Here is an 18206-nt window from a genome sequence, read left to right as displayed (position 1 = left end):
GTCTGCATTATAAGGAATCAACAGACTGTGGAGGGAAGACTAGGCTCACTCATAAAGTGTTAAGCTCCCCATCACTACAGCGTGTACAAGCACTTCTTTGGTGCCCAAAGGATTCCAACATCCACAACAGGATGGCCTAACTCTTAAGGTCTCTCCAGCTTCCAGAGATCATGCTCCTCAATGTCTGACTTTCTAGTCCCCACCCTTCAAGTAACACCGACAGGCACGTGTGCCCAGCGTGCACCCCGCAAGTCGGTCACAGCCTACTGTCAATAAAGTTGATTTGAGGCGGCTCCAGGCAGAGGGGCAGTGCCACCCACACAGTCACCTCCGCCCGGCCCCGCGGCCCCTCACCCGGTGGGCGGGAGGGGGAGTCACGCAGGCGCCGCGCCTTGCCATTGGCCCGCGCCGGAGGAGGCGGGGCTTTCTCACGTCTGCCGGCCCCTCTGTGTTGTCATTTGGCAGCGGATAGAGGACACGATCAAGATGGCGGCGGTATCTGGCTTGGTGCGGAGACCCCTTGGAGAGGTAGGCAGCAGCGCGCGGCCTGTATTCCTACGCCACCCGTGCCCACCCTGCGTCCCGCCATCATCTTCCTCTCTCCCTGCCAGGTCTCCGGGCTGCTGAAGAGGCGCTTTCACTGGACCGCCCCAGCTGCGCTGCAGGTAACAGGCGCGGGCGCTCGTCGGACGAGGGCGGGGAGGGGGTCCCCTTCTCTCGGGAAGGGGGCCGGAGTCGCGCCTGCGCCCTGGCCGGTCGGCGCTGTGGGCCTTGGGTTTGCGGAGCCAGCATCCTCCGTGGAGCTCCTGCTGCCTCTGTCGCCGCCTGGCGCTTATCACCCCGGCGAGTCACTACCTCACAGCTGGCTGGGCAATGGGGGAAAACTAAGATTAGGGGTTTCTTCCCTCATTCCATGTTTTTTTTTTCTTTAAATTGCAGCAAAATAGACCTAACTTAAAATGTACTTTTTAGAAGCGTATAATTCAGTGGCATTAAGTACATTCACCATGTTGTACAACCATTAACCACCATCCATTTCCAGAACTTTTTAATCATCCCAAACAGAAACTGTCCGTTACTCGGTAACTCCTCATTTCCCTTAACCAAACCCATGGTAACCCCTGTTGTACTTTTCTGTCTCTACGAGGTTACTATTCTAGAATTTTATGTAAGTGGCATAATTTGTCCTTTTGTGTCTGGCTTATCTCAGCGTAATGTCCTCAGGGTTCATCCATGTTGTAGCATGCGTCAGTTTGATTCCTTCCTAAGGCTGAATAATATATATATGTATGTATTTTTGAGATAGGCTCGCTCTGTCACCCAGGCTGGAGTGCAGTGGCGCGATCAGAGCTCACTGCAACCTCCACCTCCTGGGCTCAAGGGATTCTCGCGCCTCACACTCCTGAGTAGCTGTGATTACAGGCGGGCGCCACCACACCCGGCTGATTTTTGTATTTTTAGTAGAGACAGGGTCTCACCATATTGCCCAGGCTGGTCTTGAACTCCTGGCCTCAAGTGATCTGCCTGCCTTGGCCTCCCAAAGTTCTAGGATTACAAGCATGAGCCACCTCGCCCAGCCCGACATTTTCTTTTTTGTTGTTTGTTTGAGACGGAGTTTTGCTCTTGTTGTCCAGGCTGGAGTGCAATGGCACTATCTCGGCTCACTGCAACCTCTACCTCCTGGGTTCAAGCAGTTCTGCCTTAGCCTCTTGAGTAGCTGGGATTACAGGCGCCCGCCACCACACCCGGCTAATTTTTGTATTTTTAGTGGAGGCCAGGTTTCACCACGTTGATCCAAACCTGCCTTGGCTTCCCAAAGTGCTGGGATTACAGGTGTGAGCCACCGTGCCTGGCATTGTTTTGTCTATTGTGAATAATGCTGCTGTGAACATTGATGTGCAAGTTTATGCTTGAATCCCTGCTTTCAGTTATTTGGGGCATATACATAGAAGTGGAATTGATGAATTGTATGTTAATTCTCTCCTTCCTTTTTTTTTAAACTAGATTTTACCATTCATTATATTAAAATAGCAACTCCTACATTCTGGATGCAAAGTGTTTGGCACCTAGTGAGTGCTCAGTACACTAACACATACAGTCAAAGACCAACTATGTGTGATAGAAATGTTACTTTTAGAATTCTTTGAGTTTTTTTTTTTTTTTTTTTTTTTTGAGGCGGAGTCTCACTCTATCCGCCCAGGCTGGAGTTCAGTGCCGGATCTCAGCTCACTGCAAGCTCCGCCTCCCGGGTTTACGCCATTCTCCCTGCCTCAGCCTACGAGTAGCTGGGACTGAGGCCGCCCACCACCTCGCCCTGCTAAGTTTTTTGTATTTTTTAGTAGAGACGGGGTTTCACCGTGTTAGCCAGGATGGTCTTGATCTCTGACCTCGTGATCGCTCCGTCTCGGCTCCCAAAGTGCTGGGATTACAGGCTTGAGCCACCGCGCCCGGCCGAATTCTTTGAGTTTTAAAGAGAAACTTGTTCTAGTGTTTTTATATTGTATGCTCTGGGCAGCCTAGGTAAATATAAAGGAAGAAAATCTTAGTTGAATCTCAAACAATTCTGTATTGACTGTTTTTGCATACCTGTGACAGGTGACAGTTCGTGATGCTATAAATCAGGGTATGGATGAGGAGCTGGAAAGAGATGAGAAGGTATTTCTGCTTGGAGAAGAAGTTGCCCAGTATGATGGGGCATACAAGGTAACTGAAATATATGAAAGTTATACAAAATTGAGGTCACTGTTACCCCCAGATACACTTAAGGGATCAAATCTTAATTGTAGGTTAGTCGAGGGCTGTGGAAGAAATATGGAGACAAGAGGATTATTGACACTCCCATATCAGAGGTAAGTCTTCCAGGGGGAAGCAGACCCTGGAGGGCATGTCTATTAGTGTCCACTGTCTTCATTTTTATGGATTTTCACTTATGTTTATATTTTACTTTATAGATGGGCTTTGCTGGAATTGCTGTAGGTGCAGCTATGGTATGTAATACTCTTTATGAAGCTTATCCAAAGACATTTCTTGTTTTCTTTTGAGACGGAGTCTCACTCTGTCGCCCAGCCTGGAGTGCACTGGCACGATCTCAGCTTCCAGGTTCAAGCGATTCTCCTGCCTCAGCCTCCATAGTGACTGGGACTACAGGTCGCACCACCATGCCCGGCTAATTTTTGTGTTTTTAGTAGAGATGGGGTTTTACCATGTTGGCCAGGCTGGTCTCGAACTCCTGGCCTCAAGTGATCTGCCCGCTTTGGCCTCCCAAAGTGCTGGGATTACAGGCGTGAGCCACTGTGCCCATCCCCAAAGATATTTAACATCACCTTTTAAAAACATTTGGGAAAAAAACAAAAAAATTCCAAGTAGGTAGATGTGGTGGTGCTTGCCTGTAGGTAGTCCCAGCTACTCTGGATGCTGAGGCAGGAGGATTACTTGAGCCTAGGAGTTACAGGCTGCAGTGAGCTATGATGTGCGCCACTGCACTCCAGCCTGGGTGACAGTGAGACCCTGTCTATAAAAAATAAAAACATTATTTGAATGTTGGAAGATTTGGAGTGATTGTTTGCTAGTCTTGATTGCTGTTTCTAGTCTTTTTAACATCCACATTTTTGATTTTACAGGCTGGGTTGCGGCCCATTTGTGAATTTATGACCTTCAATTTCTCCATGCAAGCCATTGACCAGGTTATAAACTCAGCTGCCAAGACCTACTACATGTCTGGTGGCCTTCAGTCTGTGCCTATAGTCTTCAGGGGGCCCAATGGTGCCTCAGCAGGTGTAGCTGCCCAGCACTCACAGTGCTTTGCTGCCTGGTATGGGCACTGCCCAGGCTTAAAGGTGGTCAGTCCCTGGAATTCAGAGGATGCTAAAGGACTTATTAAATCAGCCATTCGGGATAACAATCCAGGTCAGCACAGGGACCCTTTGGTTTTTTTTTTTTTTTTTTGAAAATTGAAAAACTAAAATGATATATTTGCACAGAGGAAACCATTCAAGTCTTTTAGTTAGGCTTAGATACATCATATAAAATGTTAATAATTTATATAGTAAAGACAGTAAAGAATGTGCTTGCTTTTCCTATTTCCAACTATAAGGGGGCCAGCTAGGTAAGGGAGAGACATTTACTGCACACCCACAATACTGGTTTTAATAGATAAAATTATATTGACCAAACTACAAATTTAAGTACCTAAACTGCTCTCAAGGCTGCTGGTTGTGGTAGAAATAAGGCTAATCAGCACAGTGAAACTTCTCACAAGATGAATGATATTGCTTTGTATAGTTTTAGTCATTCTGGATGTGATTGGTTACTTTTGTTTAAATATTTATGTTTTTCAGTCGTGGTGCTAGAGAATGAATTGATGTATGGTGTTCCTTTTGAATTTCCTCCGGAAGCTCAGTCAAAAGATTTTCTGATTCCTATTGGAAAAGCCAAAATAGAAAGGCAAGGTAAGAGAACTAAGATACATAAATAGTATTTTTAATCCAGTCCCTCAATTTTGGTAAAATTTTACCTACAAGTTACTGTCATTTACTTTGAAAAATTATAGAATGAGCTCAAGTTAAGAATGTGTGATGCCCCAATTTCTCATTCAGTTGTGCTTTTCTAGATCTCAGTCTGGTAGGTTTGTGTTTCATTTCTAGGAAGGCTGCCACATTCCTCAGCTCACTGGAATGAAGTTGAGTTGAAGACTTCATGAATGAACAAGAGCCACAGCTGGCTGCACAGTGGTGTAGCATCTTCAGTTTCAATCTGATCTCTCATCTGTGACCACTCTGTTTTCAGGAACACATATAACTGTGGTTTCCCATTCGAGACCTGTGGGCCACTGCTTAGAAGCTGCAGCAGTGCTGTCTAAAGAGGGAGTTGAATGTGAGGTGAGTGGTCATTTACTTGTTCTTAAAGAATTAGAAAGGCTCCTTTTAGATTTAAGACCCAGAAGAGTTTTTTTTTTTTTTTTTTTTTGAGACGGAGTCTTGCTCTGTCACCCAGGTTGGAGTGCAGTGGCCGGATCTCAGCTCACTGCAAGCTCCGCCTCCCGGGTTTACGCCATTCTCCTGCCTCAGCCTCCCGAGTAGCTGGGACTACAGGCGCCCACCACCTCGCCCGGCTAGTTTTTTGTATTTTTTTAGTAGAGACGGGGTTTCACCGTGTTAGCCAGGATGGTCTCGATCTCCTGACCTCGTGATCCGCCCGTCTCGGCCTCCCAAAGTGCTGGGATTACAGGCTTGAGCCACCGCGCCCGGCCCGACCCAGAAGAGTTCTGTAACAGGTTAATTAGATGTAAAACCTTGCTTTGTCACTCATTTGTGTCTCTGCTTAAAGCTGGAAACCTGCCTGCAGTTCACATACTTAGCTTTTTACCACTCAGGTCACTTAGGTTCTGGATCTTGTTTTTGAGAGACAGGGAGCTCTCTGAACCTCTTCTGGTTCTCAGTGATCCCCCCGAGAGAGAGAGAGAGAAAAAGACAGGGTTTTGTTCTGTTACTCAGGCTGAAGTGCAGTGGCTGAATCCTAGCTCACTGTAACCTCTAACTCCTGGGCCCAAGTGATGCTCCCACCTCACCCTTCTGAGGTTCTGGATCTTTTAGAAACGTACCATGTGCTAGTTATACTTGGGCAAGTTATATACTCTGAATCTGTTTCATCAGCTATAAAATGGGGATAATGCTGTCCCATGATAGGGCAGTTGTGAGAATTACACTTAGTGTAGTGCTTGGTACATGATAGGCACTCAGCTGTTGACTGTTACTCATTTTGATGAGGGAATTTAAAGTGAAGGAGGATTGGCTGGGCTGGTGGATCACCTGAGGTCAAGAGTTTGAGACCAGCCTGGCCAACATGGTGAAACCCCATCTCTACTAAAAATACAACAATTAGCTGGGTGTGGTGGTCTATGCCTGTAATCCCAGCTACTCCAGAGGCTGAGGCAGGAGAATGGCTTGAACTGGGAAGGCAGAGGTGGCAGTGAGCCAAGATCACGCCACTACACTCCAGCCTGGACAGCAAGAGCAAAATTCCATCTCAAAAGAAATAAAAAAGTGAAGGAAGATGAATGAATCCTATAACTGCACAGAGCTGCTTGTGGTAGAATACAGATCTTTGTTTTAATTAAAATTTTTCCTTTTACAGTTTGTACATTCATGTACCTATTCATAGGCAGATTAGATTTTCCTAGACACAAAAGATTAACAGGAAACAAAAAAGGAAATGGTATTATGGGGTACGGCTCTATTTGTGCTGCAATAGCTCTGTAAACTTGATTATATTACCTGTTTAGGTGATAAATATGCGTACCATCAGACCAATGGACATGGAAACCATAGAAGCCAGTGTCATGAAGACAAATCATCTCGTAACTGTGGAAGGAGGCTGGCCACAGTTTGGAGTAGGAGCTGAAATCTGTGCCAGGATCATGGAAGGTATTTCAAAGAAACTGGTTCTAGAATACAGTCAAGCTGTAGTAAACATCATGTACCTGAATACGTACAGCATAAAGAGATTGAAAGCTAGGAGTGGCCAAACGACTTGAACTTTAAACTTGTAAGTTTGGCATTTCTCCTCACGCAAATATTTTAAAAGCAAATCCAGAAAGCAGTTCCCCATAATTAGCATTCCTTACGTTTTCTCTTTCTGGTGAGCCACACCTCTGTGCCAAGGTGATAGTGCCCAGCTGGCATTTGCTCTCTCTCAGTTGAGCCTTCCTTCTAGGTCCTGCGTTCAATTTCCTGGATGCTCCTGCTGTTCGTGTCACTGGTGCTGACGTCCCTATGCCTTATGCAAAGATTCTAGAAGACAACTCTATACCTCAGGTCAAAGACATCATATTTGCAATAAAGAAAACATTAAATATTTAGTTTGGACTTGAATATCAAGTCGTTGAAATTTATTTGAAATACTTGCTGGCACTGCACTTGTACTTCTAGACCTGACTACTCATAAAGGAAAACGATTTCTAAAGCAACAGCAGGTGTTTTTGTACAGGGAAGTTTAAATGTGTTTGTGTGGGGAAAACTCTCCACTCTCCTGCCCTAGATGCCATGCTTCCTTTTGTTTGTTACAGTTGCCACATTCTTTGAATAACAAATTACATAACATTTTACCCTGTCTCACCACAAGGACAAAGTATGGATGTGGAAGAGTCCTGATGAAAGATATATCCAAACAAGATAACTTATATGTATAAAATTAAAGCATATAATATACATTTACTGTTAGTTTGTTTTGATAAGGAATAAAGGAATTAATTCCTCACTATGACTGGTTTTTTTTTTTTTTTTTTTTTTTTTTGAAGAGCAAAGGTTTGGCCCCTCTGTTCGCCCAAAGCCTGGAGTGTGGTGGGCACCAGTCTCGGCTCACTGCAACTTCACGCCTCCCAGGTTCAAGTGATTCTCCTGCCTCAGCCTCAGGAGTAGGAAATTAGCCACCACATCTGGCTAATTTTGGTATTTTTAGTAGAGGTGGGGTTTCACCATGTTGGCCAGGCTGGTCTCGATCTCCTGACCTCAGGTGATCCATCCGCCTCGGCCTCCCAAAGTGCTGGGATTACAGGCATGAGCCACCACACCTGGCCATGACTATTATATTTTTATATTAAAAGAATTGACTGGGCTGGGTGTGATGGCTCATGCCTGTAATTCCAGCACTTTGGGAGGCCAAGGCGGGCGGATCATGAGGTCAGGAGATCGAGACCATCCTAACATGGTGAAACCTCGTCTTTACTAAAGCCAGGCATGGTGGCACGCGCCTGTAGTCCCAGCTGCTCGGGAGGCTGAGGCAGGAGAATTGCTTGAACCCGGGAGGCGGAGTTTGCAGTGAGCCAAGATGGCGCCAGTGCACTTCAGCCTGGGCAACAGAGCAAGACTCTGTCTCAAAAAAAAAAAAGAAAAAAAGAATTGGCTGGGTGTGGTGGTGGCTCACACGTATAATCCTAGCACTTTGGGAGGCTGAGGTGGGTGGATCCCTTGAGTGTAGGAGTTCAAGACCAGCCTGGGGAACATGGCGAAACCCCCATCTCTACAAAGAAAAGATAGAAAAAAAGTCAGTGTGGGTAGACAACTTGAAATTCTATTAAGAAATTAGTGCCACCAGGCATAGTAGCGCATGCCTATAATCCCAGCACTTTGGGAGGCTGAGGCAGGGATTGCTTGAGCCCAGGAGTTTGAGACCAGGCCGGGGCAACATTGCAAAAACACTGCCTACAAAAAAAACAAAAAAACAGGTATCTGGTGGTGTGCCTACAGGAGGGTCGCTGGAGCCCTGCAGTGACCTGTGATTGGGTCACTGCACTCCAGCCTGGGTGAAAGAGCAAAACCCTGTCTTAAAAATAACAACAAAAGAAATTAGTGCCATGTGGAAAATAAGCTGATACTGTACAAGAATTACCTGTTTGTATTCGTATATCTGAACCATCCAAAATAGTCAGCAAAACTGACTTCAGAAGGACTCAGGCCTCAAGCCTCCATCAGGTAATCACCTAGGTTGCATCACACTTGAAACAGGAACTTCTCCACAGACTCTTTTTTTTTTTTTTTTGAGACGGAGTCTCGCTGTGTCGCCCAGGCTGGAGTGCAGTGGCGCGATCTCAGCTCACTGCAAGCTCCGCCTCCCGGGTTCACGCCATTCTCCCGCCTCAGCCTCCGAGTAGCTGGGACTACAGGCGCCCGCCACCACGCCCGGCTAGTTTTTTGTATTTTTTTTAGTAGAGACGGGGTTTCACCATGTTAGCCAGGATGGTCTTGATCTCCTGACCTCGTGATCCACCCGCCTCGGCCTCCCAAAGTGCTGGGATTACAGGCTTGAGCCACCGCGCCCGGCCTCTCCACAGACTCTCTAAATGCCTAATTCTAATAGCATTCTTTTTAAAATTATGGCAAAGTTTATGTCAGGTGTTTTTCCCATTGCCAAAGATCAGATATTCTGTCAAATACTGCCCTCTTCAGAAGCTGAGATGGAAAAGATGGGTTTAAATTAGTTACAGAAGCATATAGGTGGTACCTAATTTAAGTAGCAAGACAGGATTTTTAGTTCTTAGAGGAAAAGTGAGACACAAAAGAATAGAGACAGGATAGGCAGGAAGGAAACCTCAGACTGTGAATCTATTCTTAACAACAGATGCTACAAAAAGTTATCATTGGAAATATCTCATCAAGCTACAGACAACACGTTTTCTTGACATGATTTTAATAAAAAATACGGCTGACATTTATCACAGATTACATGAAACTATACACAATGACATTCTCTCTGCATAGTAACCAACACTGATGTGTGTACTTGAATTTTTAAATGGATTATTTATAATCCTTTAAAGTGCAATTGAAAGGTTTAAGCAAATCAGGATAAAGGATCTAATAAATGAGTAACATTAAAAAGATGCTATATTGATATATTTAAATAAATCTTTCAAACATCTTAATTGATTTTTATAGATGCCAAATTTACTTCTGTTGTAACAATGACCTGCCCCCCTCAAACCCCAAACTTAATTGCTGAGGATTAAGAAGATCCTCTAATAGGCCATAGCTTTTTCTGATGTTAATATTTTTGTCTGTTTCAATACATTCTAACTAAAAAGAACTATGGGTCTAGAGTAGTTGCTTTAGCAGCCCTGAGTTCTATAACCACAATGGTATTCCTGTTAGAACTTAAGAGAATGTTGTGAACGTTCCCCATTCTATTTGAGGAGAAAATGAAAAACTCAGTTGCTTTCTGATTCAGCAAAGTAACTATGCTTTGGGCTATAGTGTTAATGTCTAAGGTAAAAGTAGCAAAAGTTGGAGTTATCTAAGAATCAGAAAATGCTTTAGAGAAATGAACTGTAAGAGGAATGTTTCTAGGAGCTGTCTGATGGGGTAGAAGGGCTTGCAACACAAAGGCCATTTACTGCTGTGATTGAATATTGTCATTGTTTTTCTGTCTATTTCCTTTAGTTGGTGAAAATATTTCAATATGCTGCTGCCCCTGAAGCATGCCCATTAGAGGATAAACAAGACTCCTTTATAGGGTTAATAAAGGAGCAAAATCTTAAGGGAGCAATGCCAGCCTAACTTTATTCTGCTTAAAGAATTATTTCCCTCTTGAAAAGCTTCTTACATGAGCATCTGCAAAACAGTACTGTTTGTGGCTGTACTGGCTCAGCAGTTATTTTCCCAGGAAGAGGGTAGTTTGGGGCGTAGGGGTGAGTAGGAATAAAAAAGAACTTTTCCCTCCAAGTGTAAACAGGAAGCTTCAGCCGATCTTCGGAGCACTGTGATCACAGGTTTTGGCTTTCCTCAAAGTTCCTTTTTGGAAATTCTGGATAGAGCTGAGCAAGGCCCCTCGGCTCACGCCATTCACAGCCTGAGACGAGAGCTGGGCAGGTGCCTCGGTGCTCGCAGGAGGCAAGGGAGCTGCTGGTGGTGGTGGTGGTGGAGGTGGAGGAGGTGGAGGTAATGCAGATATCCCTGTGTAGGAAGAAGGGGCAATCAGTATTCACCTCCGCAGCTGCCCTGCACACATGCTACTGCTCAGTCCTGAGCACAACGGACTGGTGAGAGTCCACATGTTTTCCTCAGAGGGACCAAGATACCTAGTACTGTATGAGTTCTTAAAATACTAATCAAAGCTAGAAGCATCAAAGGGGAATTAAAAGTTGCCATTTTTTTCAAACAATAGTCATGTTAAAGGCTGTTGGAACAAATAATTACAGATTACATGAAACCATATATGGTGACATTCTCTGCACAGATGAGGCTCTGATCCCATTTGCAAATATTAGTAATAGTCCCCAAAGAAGAGTTCCATCTATCAGTTACTTTAGCCAGGTCCCAGGAAGCTCTGTCTGCTTCTGAACTAGCAATTAAAGATAGACATCTGCATGATGGAGTTGGCCTTCCTGAATGTCAGTTACTCATAAGGGATGAACAGTGCTTTCGTTGCTCCAACACACTCAATATTTGAAGGATGTGATTTTATGTAAAATGACAAACCACTCAGCATTCTCAGCAAGGAATCAGTGCCTCCTGGGTTATTCATTTCCCAGAGGAGTCTGTCTCAAATAATAATTTCCTGATAGGTTGCATTAAATAAATATAAAATGCTAATAACTGTTAGCAATGCAAAGCAGGGGGCAGAGGGGTCTCTCTGCCATGGTATTCTTTTTTCTTTTTTTTTTTTTGAGACGGAGTCTCGCTATCACCCAGGCTGGAGTGCAGTGGCCGGATCTCAGCTCACCGCAAGCTCCGCCTCCCAGGTTCATGCCAGTCTCCTGCCTCAGCCTCCGGAGTAGCTGGGACTACAGGCGCCCGCCAGGTCGCCTGGCTAGTTTTTTGTATTTTTTAGTAGAGACGGGGTTTCACCGTGTTAGCCAGGATAGTCTCGAACTCCTGACCTCGTGATCCACTCATCTTGGCCTTCCAAAGTGCTGGGATTACAGGCTTGGGCCACCGCGCCCGGCCTTTGCCATGGTATTCTTACAGAGAAATCTTTCTCAAGTACTGTTCTCTCCATTGTGGCCCAACCAAGGAACAGGACAGAACTGCACTAAATGTGTCTTTGACGAAGCATCGGGAGAAACTAGAATGTCGTGTTGTACCGCAGTGGGCAAGGAGAAGGAAACTAGGCAGGTGTCTAAAACTTCCTTCCCTCAGCTTTCAGGCACATGGACATTTGCAACTCGAATTTTATGTTTTGGAATCAATGAATGGTTCTCTCAGGACAGAATAAACAGGGAGTACAGAAAAAGCCTTGCCTTAAAGAATGTTCCTGTGTCACAGTTAGTTGCCTTGTCTCCTTGCAGCTCTGAGACTCTGCCTGTCAGATGTTGTCTCTGTCCCTCCCAGGGCTACCCCAGGGAGACATTCTGCCAGGTGGTTTCCCCTACACTGCTACTGAGTTGTGATAACAGGTAACAGGTAAAGCTACCCTACTTAAGTTTGTATGGATGACTGGCTCAGAATCACCAGTACAATACTCAAGTAAGTACATCCTTTTCACCAAGTGTAACAGGTATCGGTTAAAGTCTTACAATAGAAAATCACTTACCTTTCTTTACATCTTTTACTCAAACCTAAGGCAGCTGAAATTAAAGAGTCACACAAACACACACGCTCATGCTCTGCAATCTTGGAATGCTCAAATATAACAATATAAATAAAGATTAAATACATACAAATGACCAACATGTTCATTGGTTCTAAACAATAACAACTGATGAATGAAATTCTGTTATGTTTTATGCTAAGGTGGATTGTGGGAAAATGTTCCTGGCTTTATGTCAGAGGGTTACAGAGATAAAAAGGACTTTAAACCTGAAGTAACTGCTGAAGTGGGAAAGGGGAGAATAAGCGTGTGTGATAAGCATTCCTCTGAAGAGTTGACTTCTGGAGAGCAACCAGTGAAATACCAGGAGGAGGGGAGACCTCTGCTGAAGGTTTTTGGAACTGAGTCTCTTGACTGCAACACCAAGTGGGCCCGAAGGAGTGAGCTCTGCCCACCTGGGGGTGAGTAGGTGCCAATGCCCTTCCCCAGCACCCTTCCACCCAATGGCCAGAAAAGGGCAGTGGAATCTGGACTTGATGATATTCAGGGCCACGTAGTGTACCAGAAGGAGCTCCACGGTTTCTGCCTCCCAGGTTTGTGCTTTGACTCCCTGCAGAAGAATCACTGTGCAGTTAAGGACGGGCTCTCGGCTGCGGCAGTACTTGGGAATTCTACTAAAGGTCCAGCACTGGCCATCTAGAGACTGACTAGCCCTCCAGGCAAGGATTCTGGGAGGCTGGAGACAGGCATCAGGGCTGGGCTCAGGGGTAGGGGCTGCCATTTGGCACAGAACAAAACTGCTTGGCTTCACAGAGAACCAACCCTTGGTTTTCGCCTCATTACCAAGCCCTCAAAATTAGAAGTGCAAATGCACCACCACAGAGTTTGGGAGTTGGAGGTGGGGTTCAGTACATGGATTTTCCACTGTCCAAGTGAAGGCTGAAACTGTTGTCACTTTAAATGAGTCTCCTTGAAAATGTAGGTGGTGTCAATAAATACACTGTCTTAAGGGCTCCAGGGTAACCTGTACCTGTAAAGCAGATGGAATGAAAGGACAGGCAGCAGGATCTCCCTGATGTGGCCTCAGCAGGCCGGAGCAGTCCAGTGGGGCTTGATGTCCCAGCAGGTCCGCTTTTCCTCACTGGGCCTGCAACAACTATGGTGGCTCTTATGTACAACCAGGGTAAGGAAGGCCAGAACCCAGCTTGCCAGTTTGGAACACTCTGGAGGGGAGAGGAGGTCTAGGGGTCAGAAAGTGGAAACTGGAGGAGTCAGGAACATAGACCTGGGACTCGGTCTCACTCAGTCTGCCCCATTGATTGTTTTTGGCTTTTCCTTTTGGCCCTTTCCATGGTCCACAAGCTTCCTGAAAGGTCCATTGGGGCTTGAGTTACAACACATGGCTAACAATGGAGGGAAGAGGGGGCAGGGGCAACGAGGGCCAAATGAAAGTTGACCGTTTGGCCTGTGACAAACCTGGGAACAACTGCCTGCTGCCTGTGCTATCTAAAATGTGAATAAGTCCCTCCTGCCAAGAGACCTCCAATACCCTTATCTCCAGGCCACATACAAGAGCAGACCGATTCCATGTTAGACTGATGATACCTGAATTCGCGCCCAGGATGGGGGATGCTGCAAACGGCTTACCTTCAGTTATGACCAGGTCAGTCCCGATTTCTCCCATCTCACTTTCTCTTAGACAAAATCCCTGAGGGCCAACTGCTTACTCCACCCACCCCCAAATCCTCTCCACCAAACCACATGGGAACCTGGCAATCCAGCAGAGGCCCCGGCAGAGGGCAGAGAATGCTGCAGGGAGAGCGTAGGTCAGATCTAGGGAGGAATGCCAGGCCAGAAACACCCTCAACAGCCTTGGTGGACAGGATGTCTGAGCGTTCCCCCATTGACTCCTTTTGAGATGTAGTCTCACTCTGTCACCTAGGCTGGAGTGCAGTGGCACGATCTTGGCTCAAGGCAAGCTCCACCTCCCAGGTTAAAGCGATTCTCTGCCTCAGCCTCCCGAGTAGCTGGGATTACAGGCGTGTGCCACCATGCCCAGCTAATTTTTATATTTTTAGTACAGACGGGGTCTCACCATGTTGGCCAGGCTGGTCTTGAACTCCTGACCTTGTGATCCACCCGCCTCAGCCTCCCAAAGTGCTGGGATTACAGGCGTGAGCCACTGCGCCCGGCTCCCCTCCCCACTGACTCTTAAGCCCATGTTAGCAGCCAGCAGTGGGATCTACACGTCTCTGTAATTCCGAGCTCCTCTGTGGTCACATACAGGAGGGGAGGCCAAGTGGCCATGAGACCACACTAGGGTAACACCAGACTTACCAGCCACTCTCGGGAGAGAACTGAAGCAGGCAGCCCCCAGCTCTCAGGAGAACCACCTTCTCCTTTGGCCTCAGGCAGGTGAGGAGGATGTACTCCTGTCACAGCTCGAGAATTATAAAGGATGCTTACAAAAGAACTGTTTTTCCCTACCTCAGTTATAAAAGCCAGTAAGTTGTCTCCCTGTAACCAAGAACTCAACTGCCTAACCCTCTTTCCTCTTCATCAGAGTAACTAGGGAACCAACATTTTTGCAGCAACAGGACTTTTGAGAGTTATGGTTTCCAAAATTAAAATATACCAAAATGCCATGCAGTTGATTTGCAGGTTTTAGAGCTGTATTTTAAAACAAATCAGAGTGAAAATGAAGATTTTGAAAGTCACGATGAAAATGAAATGAATATAGATGAAGTCACTGGGTGCTCTTTTAAAGATGCTGTATTTCATTTAAATATTCAGATAAGGAAATAGTCTCAACTCTGCTTTCCCACTTGTTAATCACTTCAAAAATCGAGACACTTTGGGTCCTATATCACACACAGAAACAGAGCATCTTTAAAGTTAGAGAAATCAGCATAGTTTACTTTACCGAAAATTCACGTTCAAAATGGTGCATGCTCTACTGAAAACAGCAAAGAGAGAAAGAGAAAGAGGGGACACAAGTCATTATTCAGATTTTAGTGTCATTTAATCAAATAGTAACAGACAGTAAAATATTAGTCTGAGTCACAAGCTGATTATTCTCACTGTGAAACTAGGATATACTCAAATTAACCACAAAAGGCACTGGTTTGTAAACACAATTGTGAGCCTTTTAAAACATGGCAAACGTATTTATAGAATAACCAATGAGTCGCTTTTTGAGCCACCTAATGAGTTGCTTTCTTCTTCACGTTCTTTGTCCTCTGAGCCAGTTAGATACTATTTTTATTTATTTGCAAGCACGATGCTCACTTCAGAAGAGCCATGAAGGTTTTACCTCTGAAGAGCAAAATGGATATGAGGAATGTACTTAGTTCTATTATTAAACAAGGACGGTTGATCAAGAGGGGGGAAAAATGAAAACCCACCACTTTTTTCCAAGCAAGTCTTTCTGAGTCTACAATAGATTTGTCTCTTTAAAGTTGGGATGAGCAGACCTAAGGCCAGAGATCCTGGGCAGGCATCGTCAAGGCGGGAGCACTGGGCCCCTCCCTGAGGCCCTGTGAGCCCCTCCCTAGAGGCTGAATTGGGCAGTGAAACTTACTTAAGGCTATAAAGCCATTTTAAAAAGGAAAGCAAGGCAAATGTTTTTCTTGTCTTCTTTTAAACTGACTAGATCCCCAGCTAAATGTGAAGGATCAAGCTTTGGTAAATCTCAGAGTTCCTAATGAACCAACTCTGCCCCACAGCCTTCTCCTGGAAAGGGGCTGGGAAACTGGAAAAGAGGCCCTCCAGCCTTCTCAGTCCCATTGTCCCCCAAGGCTAGCCAGAGAAACTAGAATCCCTCTTTCTCCAAGGTGGGTCGTAGAAACAGAAACCCTTTTCCCCAAAGCCCACTATCATACCTAAAAATATTACTCTCCCTCCACCTTTCTGTGTAAAAACTGTCCATAAAGAAATCACTTGGCTGGGCATGGTGGCTCACGCTGGTAATCCCAGCACTTTGGGAGGCCAAGGTGGGCGGATCACCTGAGGCCAGAAGTTCGAGACCAGCCTGGCCAACGTGGCGAAACCCTGTATCTACTAAAAATACAAAAAAGTAGCCGGGCGTGGTGGTGGATGCCTGTAATCCCAGCTACCTGGGAGGCTGAGGCAGAAGAATTACTTGAACCCGGGAGGTAGAGGCTGCAGTGAGCCGAGATCGCGCCATTGCACTCCAGCCTGGGCAACAAGAGCGAAATTCCATATCAAAAAAGAAAAGAAATTGCCTGACCTACCTTGTCTGACTATAGGTCGTAAGACCCCCATTCCAGAGAGGGTCCTGCCCACACCCAGAAGGAAGGAATGCTGCTCAGACAGGCTGAGAACAATCTAGGCAGACAGCCTTGCTGGGTTTCCCCACTCAGTCTATTAACATTAGATCATAGCCTTTTCCTCCAATCATATTTCCACACAGCTGTCCATACTTTGTTGAACCTAAGCATAAAAATGGACAATTTTCCCTGTACCTTTGGGTCTTCATTCTGAAGGCTCCTGTGTATACACATTAAATAATAAACTTATATGCCTTTTCTCTTATTAATCTGTTTTGCGAGTTAAATTTTAAGCAAACCTTCGGAGGGCTCCCACACCTCTTTCTCTGCAGATACGAAACTTCCCTTTCTCTCCACTCATTCTTGCAGACTGGGTTTTCTACAAACTGCCAGCTCTCTCACCTCAAAATTATTGCTTAAAATATAAACTACAAGTAAGAACAGGTAGAATTATCCAATTGCGGGACATTCTTTTTTTTTTTTTTTTTTAAAGCAGGCACACAATTGCTGGAAAGGGCTCATAAGGGTAAGACCCCTTCACTTAGAAACCGAGATTAAGACCACCTTTAGCTGCCAGTTTATACCTGATGGTGTTTTACTGCTTATAAAGCCTCGCCATGTATGCCACCTATCTAATAAAGAGCGAGACTTCTTTTAAAAGACAGCCTCAAAGAACAGAAATTATTTGTCCAAGGTCATAGTGGGAATGTGGCAGACCTAGGTAGGACTCAAGCTCTGGTTTACTGACTCAACAACATTCAGGGTTCTTTTCACACCAGCCGAACACAGTATTTAAGAGTACAGGCCCTGCAGTGCACCCTCAGAAAGCAGGCACTCAGTATATCAATGGGGTAAATGAACAACGACAGAACAAGTTACACTTCTGGCTCTAGCACCCCCCTAACTTGTGTGACCTTGGTCAAAGTCTCTTAACCCTACTAGAGCATCAGTTTCTTCAACTGTAAAATGGAGCTAAGCTGGAGTCCACTCACACTGGAAAAGAAGGTATTCACGATGATTAACTGAAACAAATGACTATAAAGCAACAGTGCCTGGCACAAAATAAGTGTTCCAAATATATTACATATAATTATTTTAAATAACAATGTAGGGTCCTCTGCTTACTTAGCTTTCCCAAAATACTCTTTTACAAACCCATTTTTTAAGAAAAAGGGCCGTGATCCCACCATTATGGGAGGCCAAGGCAGGCAGATCACTTGAGCCCCAAAGCTCGGGAGGCTGAGGTGGGAGGTTAAGGCTACAGTGAGCCGTGATTGCACCACTGCACTCCAGCCAAGGTGACAGAGAGAGACCTTGTCTCAAAAAAACAGATAGCAGGCCGGGCGCGGTGGCTCAAGCCTGTAATCCCAGCACTTTGGGAGGCCGAGACGGGCGGATCACGAGGTCAGGAGATCGAGACCATCCTGGCTAATACGGTGAAACCCCGTCTCTACTAAAAAAATACAAAAAACTAGCCGGGCGACGAGGCGGGCGCCTGTAGTCCCAGCTACTCGGGAGGCTGAGACAGGAGAATGGCGTGAACCCGGGAGGCGGAGCTTGCAGTGAGCTGAGAGCCGGCGACTGCACTCCAGCCTGGGCGGCAGAGCAAGACTCCGTCTCAAAAAAAAACAACAACAACAACAACAACAACAACAACAACAAAACAGATAGCAAGGCAACAGGCCTGTCTGCTCCCAAAGGAGGGTGGGAGGGAATCTTTGCGTGTGTGTAAATTGGGTCCTTTACAACCTATCAGTTCTCTGAATAGAGGATAAACACTAGTTGGTGATATTACTGTGAAATAAACCAGGATAAAGAATTGTAAAATCCTGGAAAGAGGGACCTTCCTGAGGCAGAAAACAACTTTTTGCAGAAAAGACAGTACTAGGAATGTTT

At 45.6% G+C, this 18206-nt stretch overlaps 2 protein-coding genes across 10 annotated transcripts in view; one reads left to right on the top strand and one right to left on the bottom strand.

Moving 5' to 3' along the window:
* The first annotated feature begins 424 nt into the window (after positions 1–424).
* On the top strand, positions 425–7211 carry PDHB (pyruvate dehydrogenase E1 subunit beta). Its single transcript, XM_017894172.1, has 10 exons — positions 425–528; positions 612–665; positions 2596–2703; positions 2787–2849; positions 2952–2987; positions 3621–3906; positions 4338–4448; positions 4786–4877; positions 6281–6422; positions 6712–7211. The coding sequence occupies exons 1-10, from the start codon at positions 487–489 to the stop codon at positions 6855–6857; spliced, it is 1080 nt and encodes a 359-aa protein (XP_017749661.1). The 5' UTR covers positions 425–486; the 3' UTR covers positions 6858–7211.
* Positions 7212–9068: 1857 nt separating this feature from the next.
* Positions 9069–18206, bottom strand: part of PXK (PX domain containing serine/threonine kinase like) — a 110844-nt gene continuing 101706 nt past the window's right edge. For 2 of the 9 annotated variants that reach the window (XM_017894168.1, XM_017894170.1), the window contains exons 18-19: positions 14945–14974; positions 10354–10445 (exon numbers count right to left, since the gene is read on the bottom strand). In XM_017894168.1, coding sequence (XP_017749657.1) covers positions 14958–14974 — 17 coding nt within the window. In that variant the 3' untranslated portion in view covers positions 10354–10445; positions 14945–14957. Of the gene's footprint in view, positions 10446–12024; positions 12059–14944; positions 14978–18206 lie in introns of all 9 variants that reach the window. The other 7 variants (XM_017894162.1, XM_017894164.1, XM_017894163.1 and 4 more) reach the window with 5 other exon arrangements.

Source organism: Rhinopithecus bieti, unplaced genomic scaffold (genome assembly GCF_001698545.2).
Source record: "Rhinopithecus bieti isolate Rb0 unplaced genomic scaffold, ASM169854v2 scaffold_21649, whole genome shotgun sequence".
In the NCBI taxonomy this organism is placed as follows: domain Eukaryota; kingdom Metazoa; phylum Chordata; class Mammalia; order Primates; family Cercopithecidae; genus Rhinopithecus; species Rhinopithecus bieti.
Note: the sequence above shows the minus strand (reverse complement) of the source record. Positions and strands in the feature narration are given on the sequence as shown.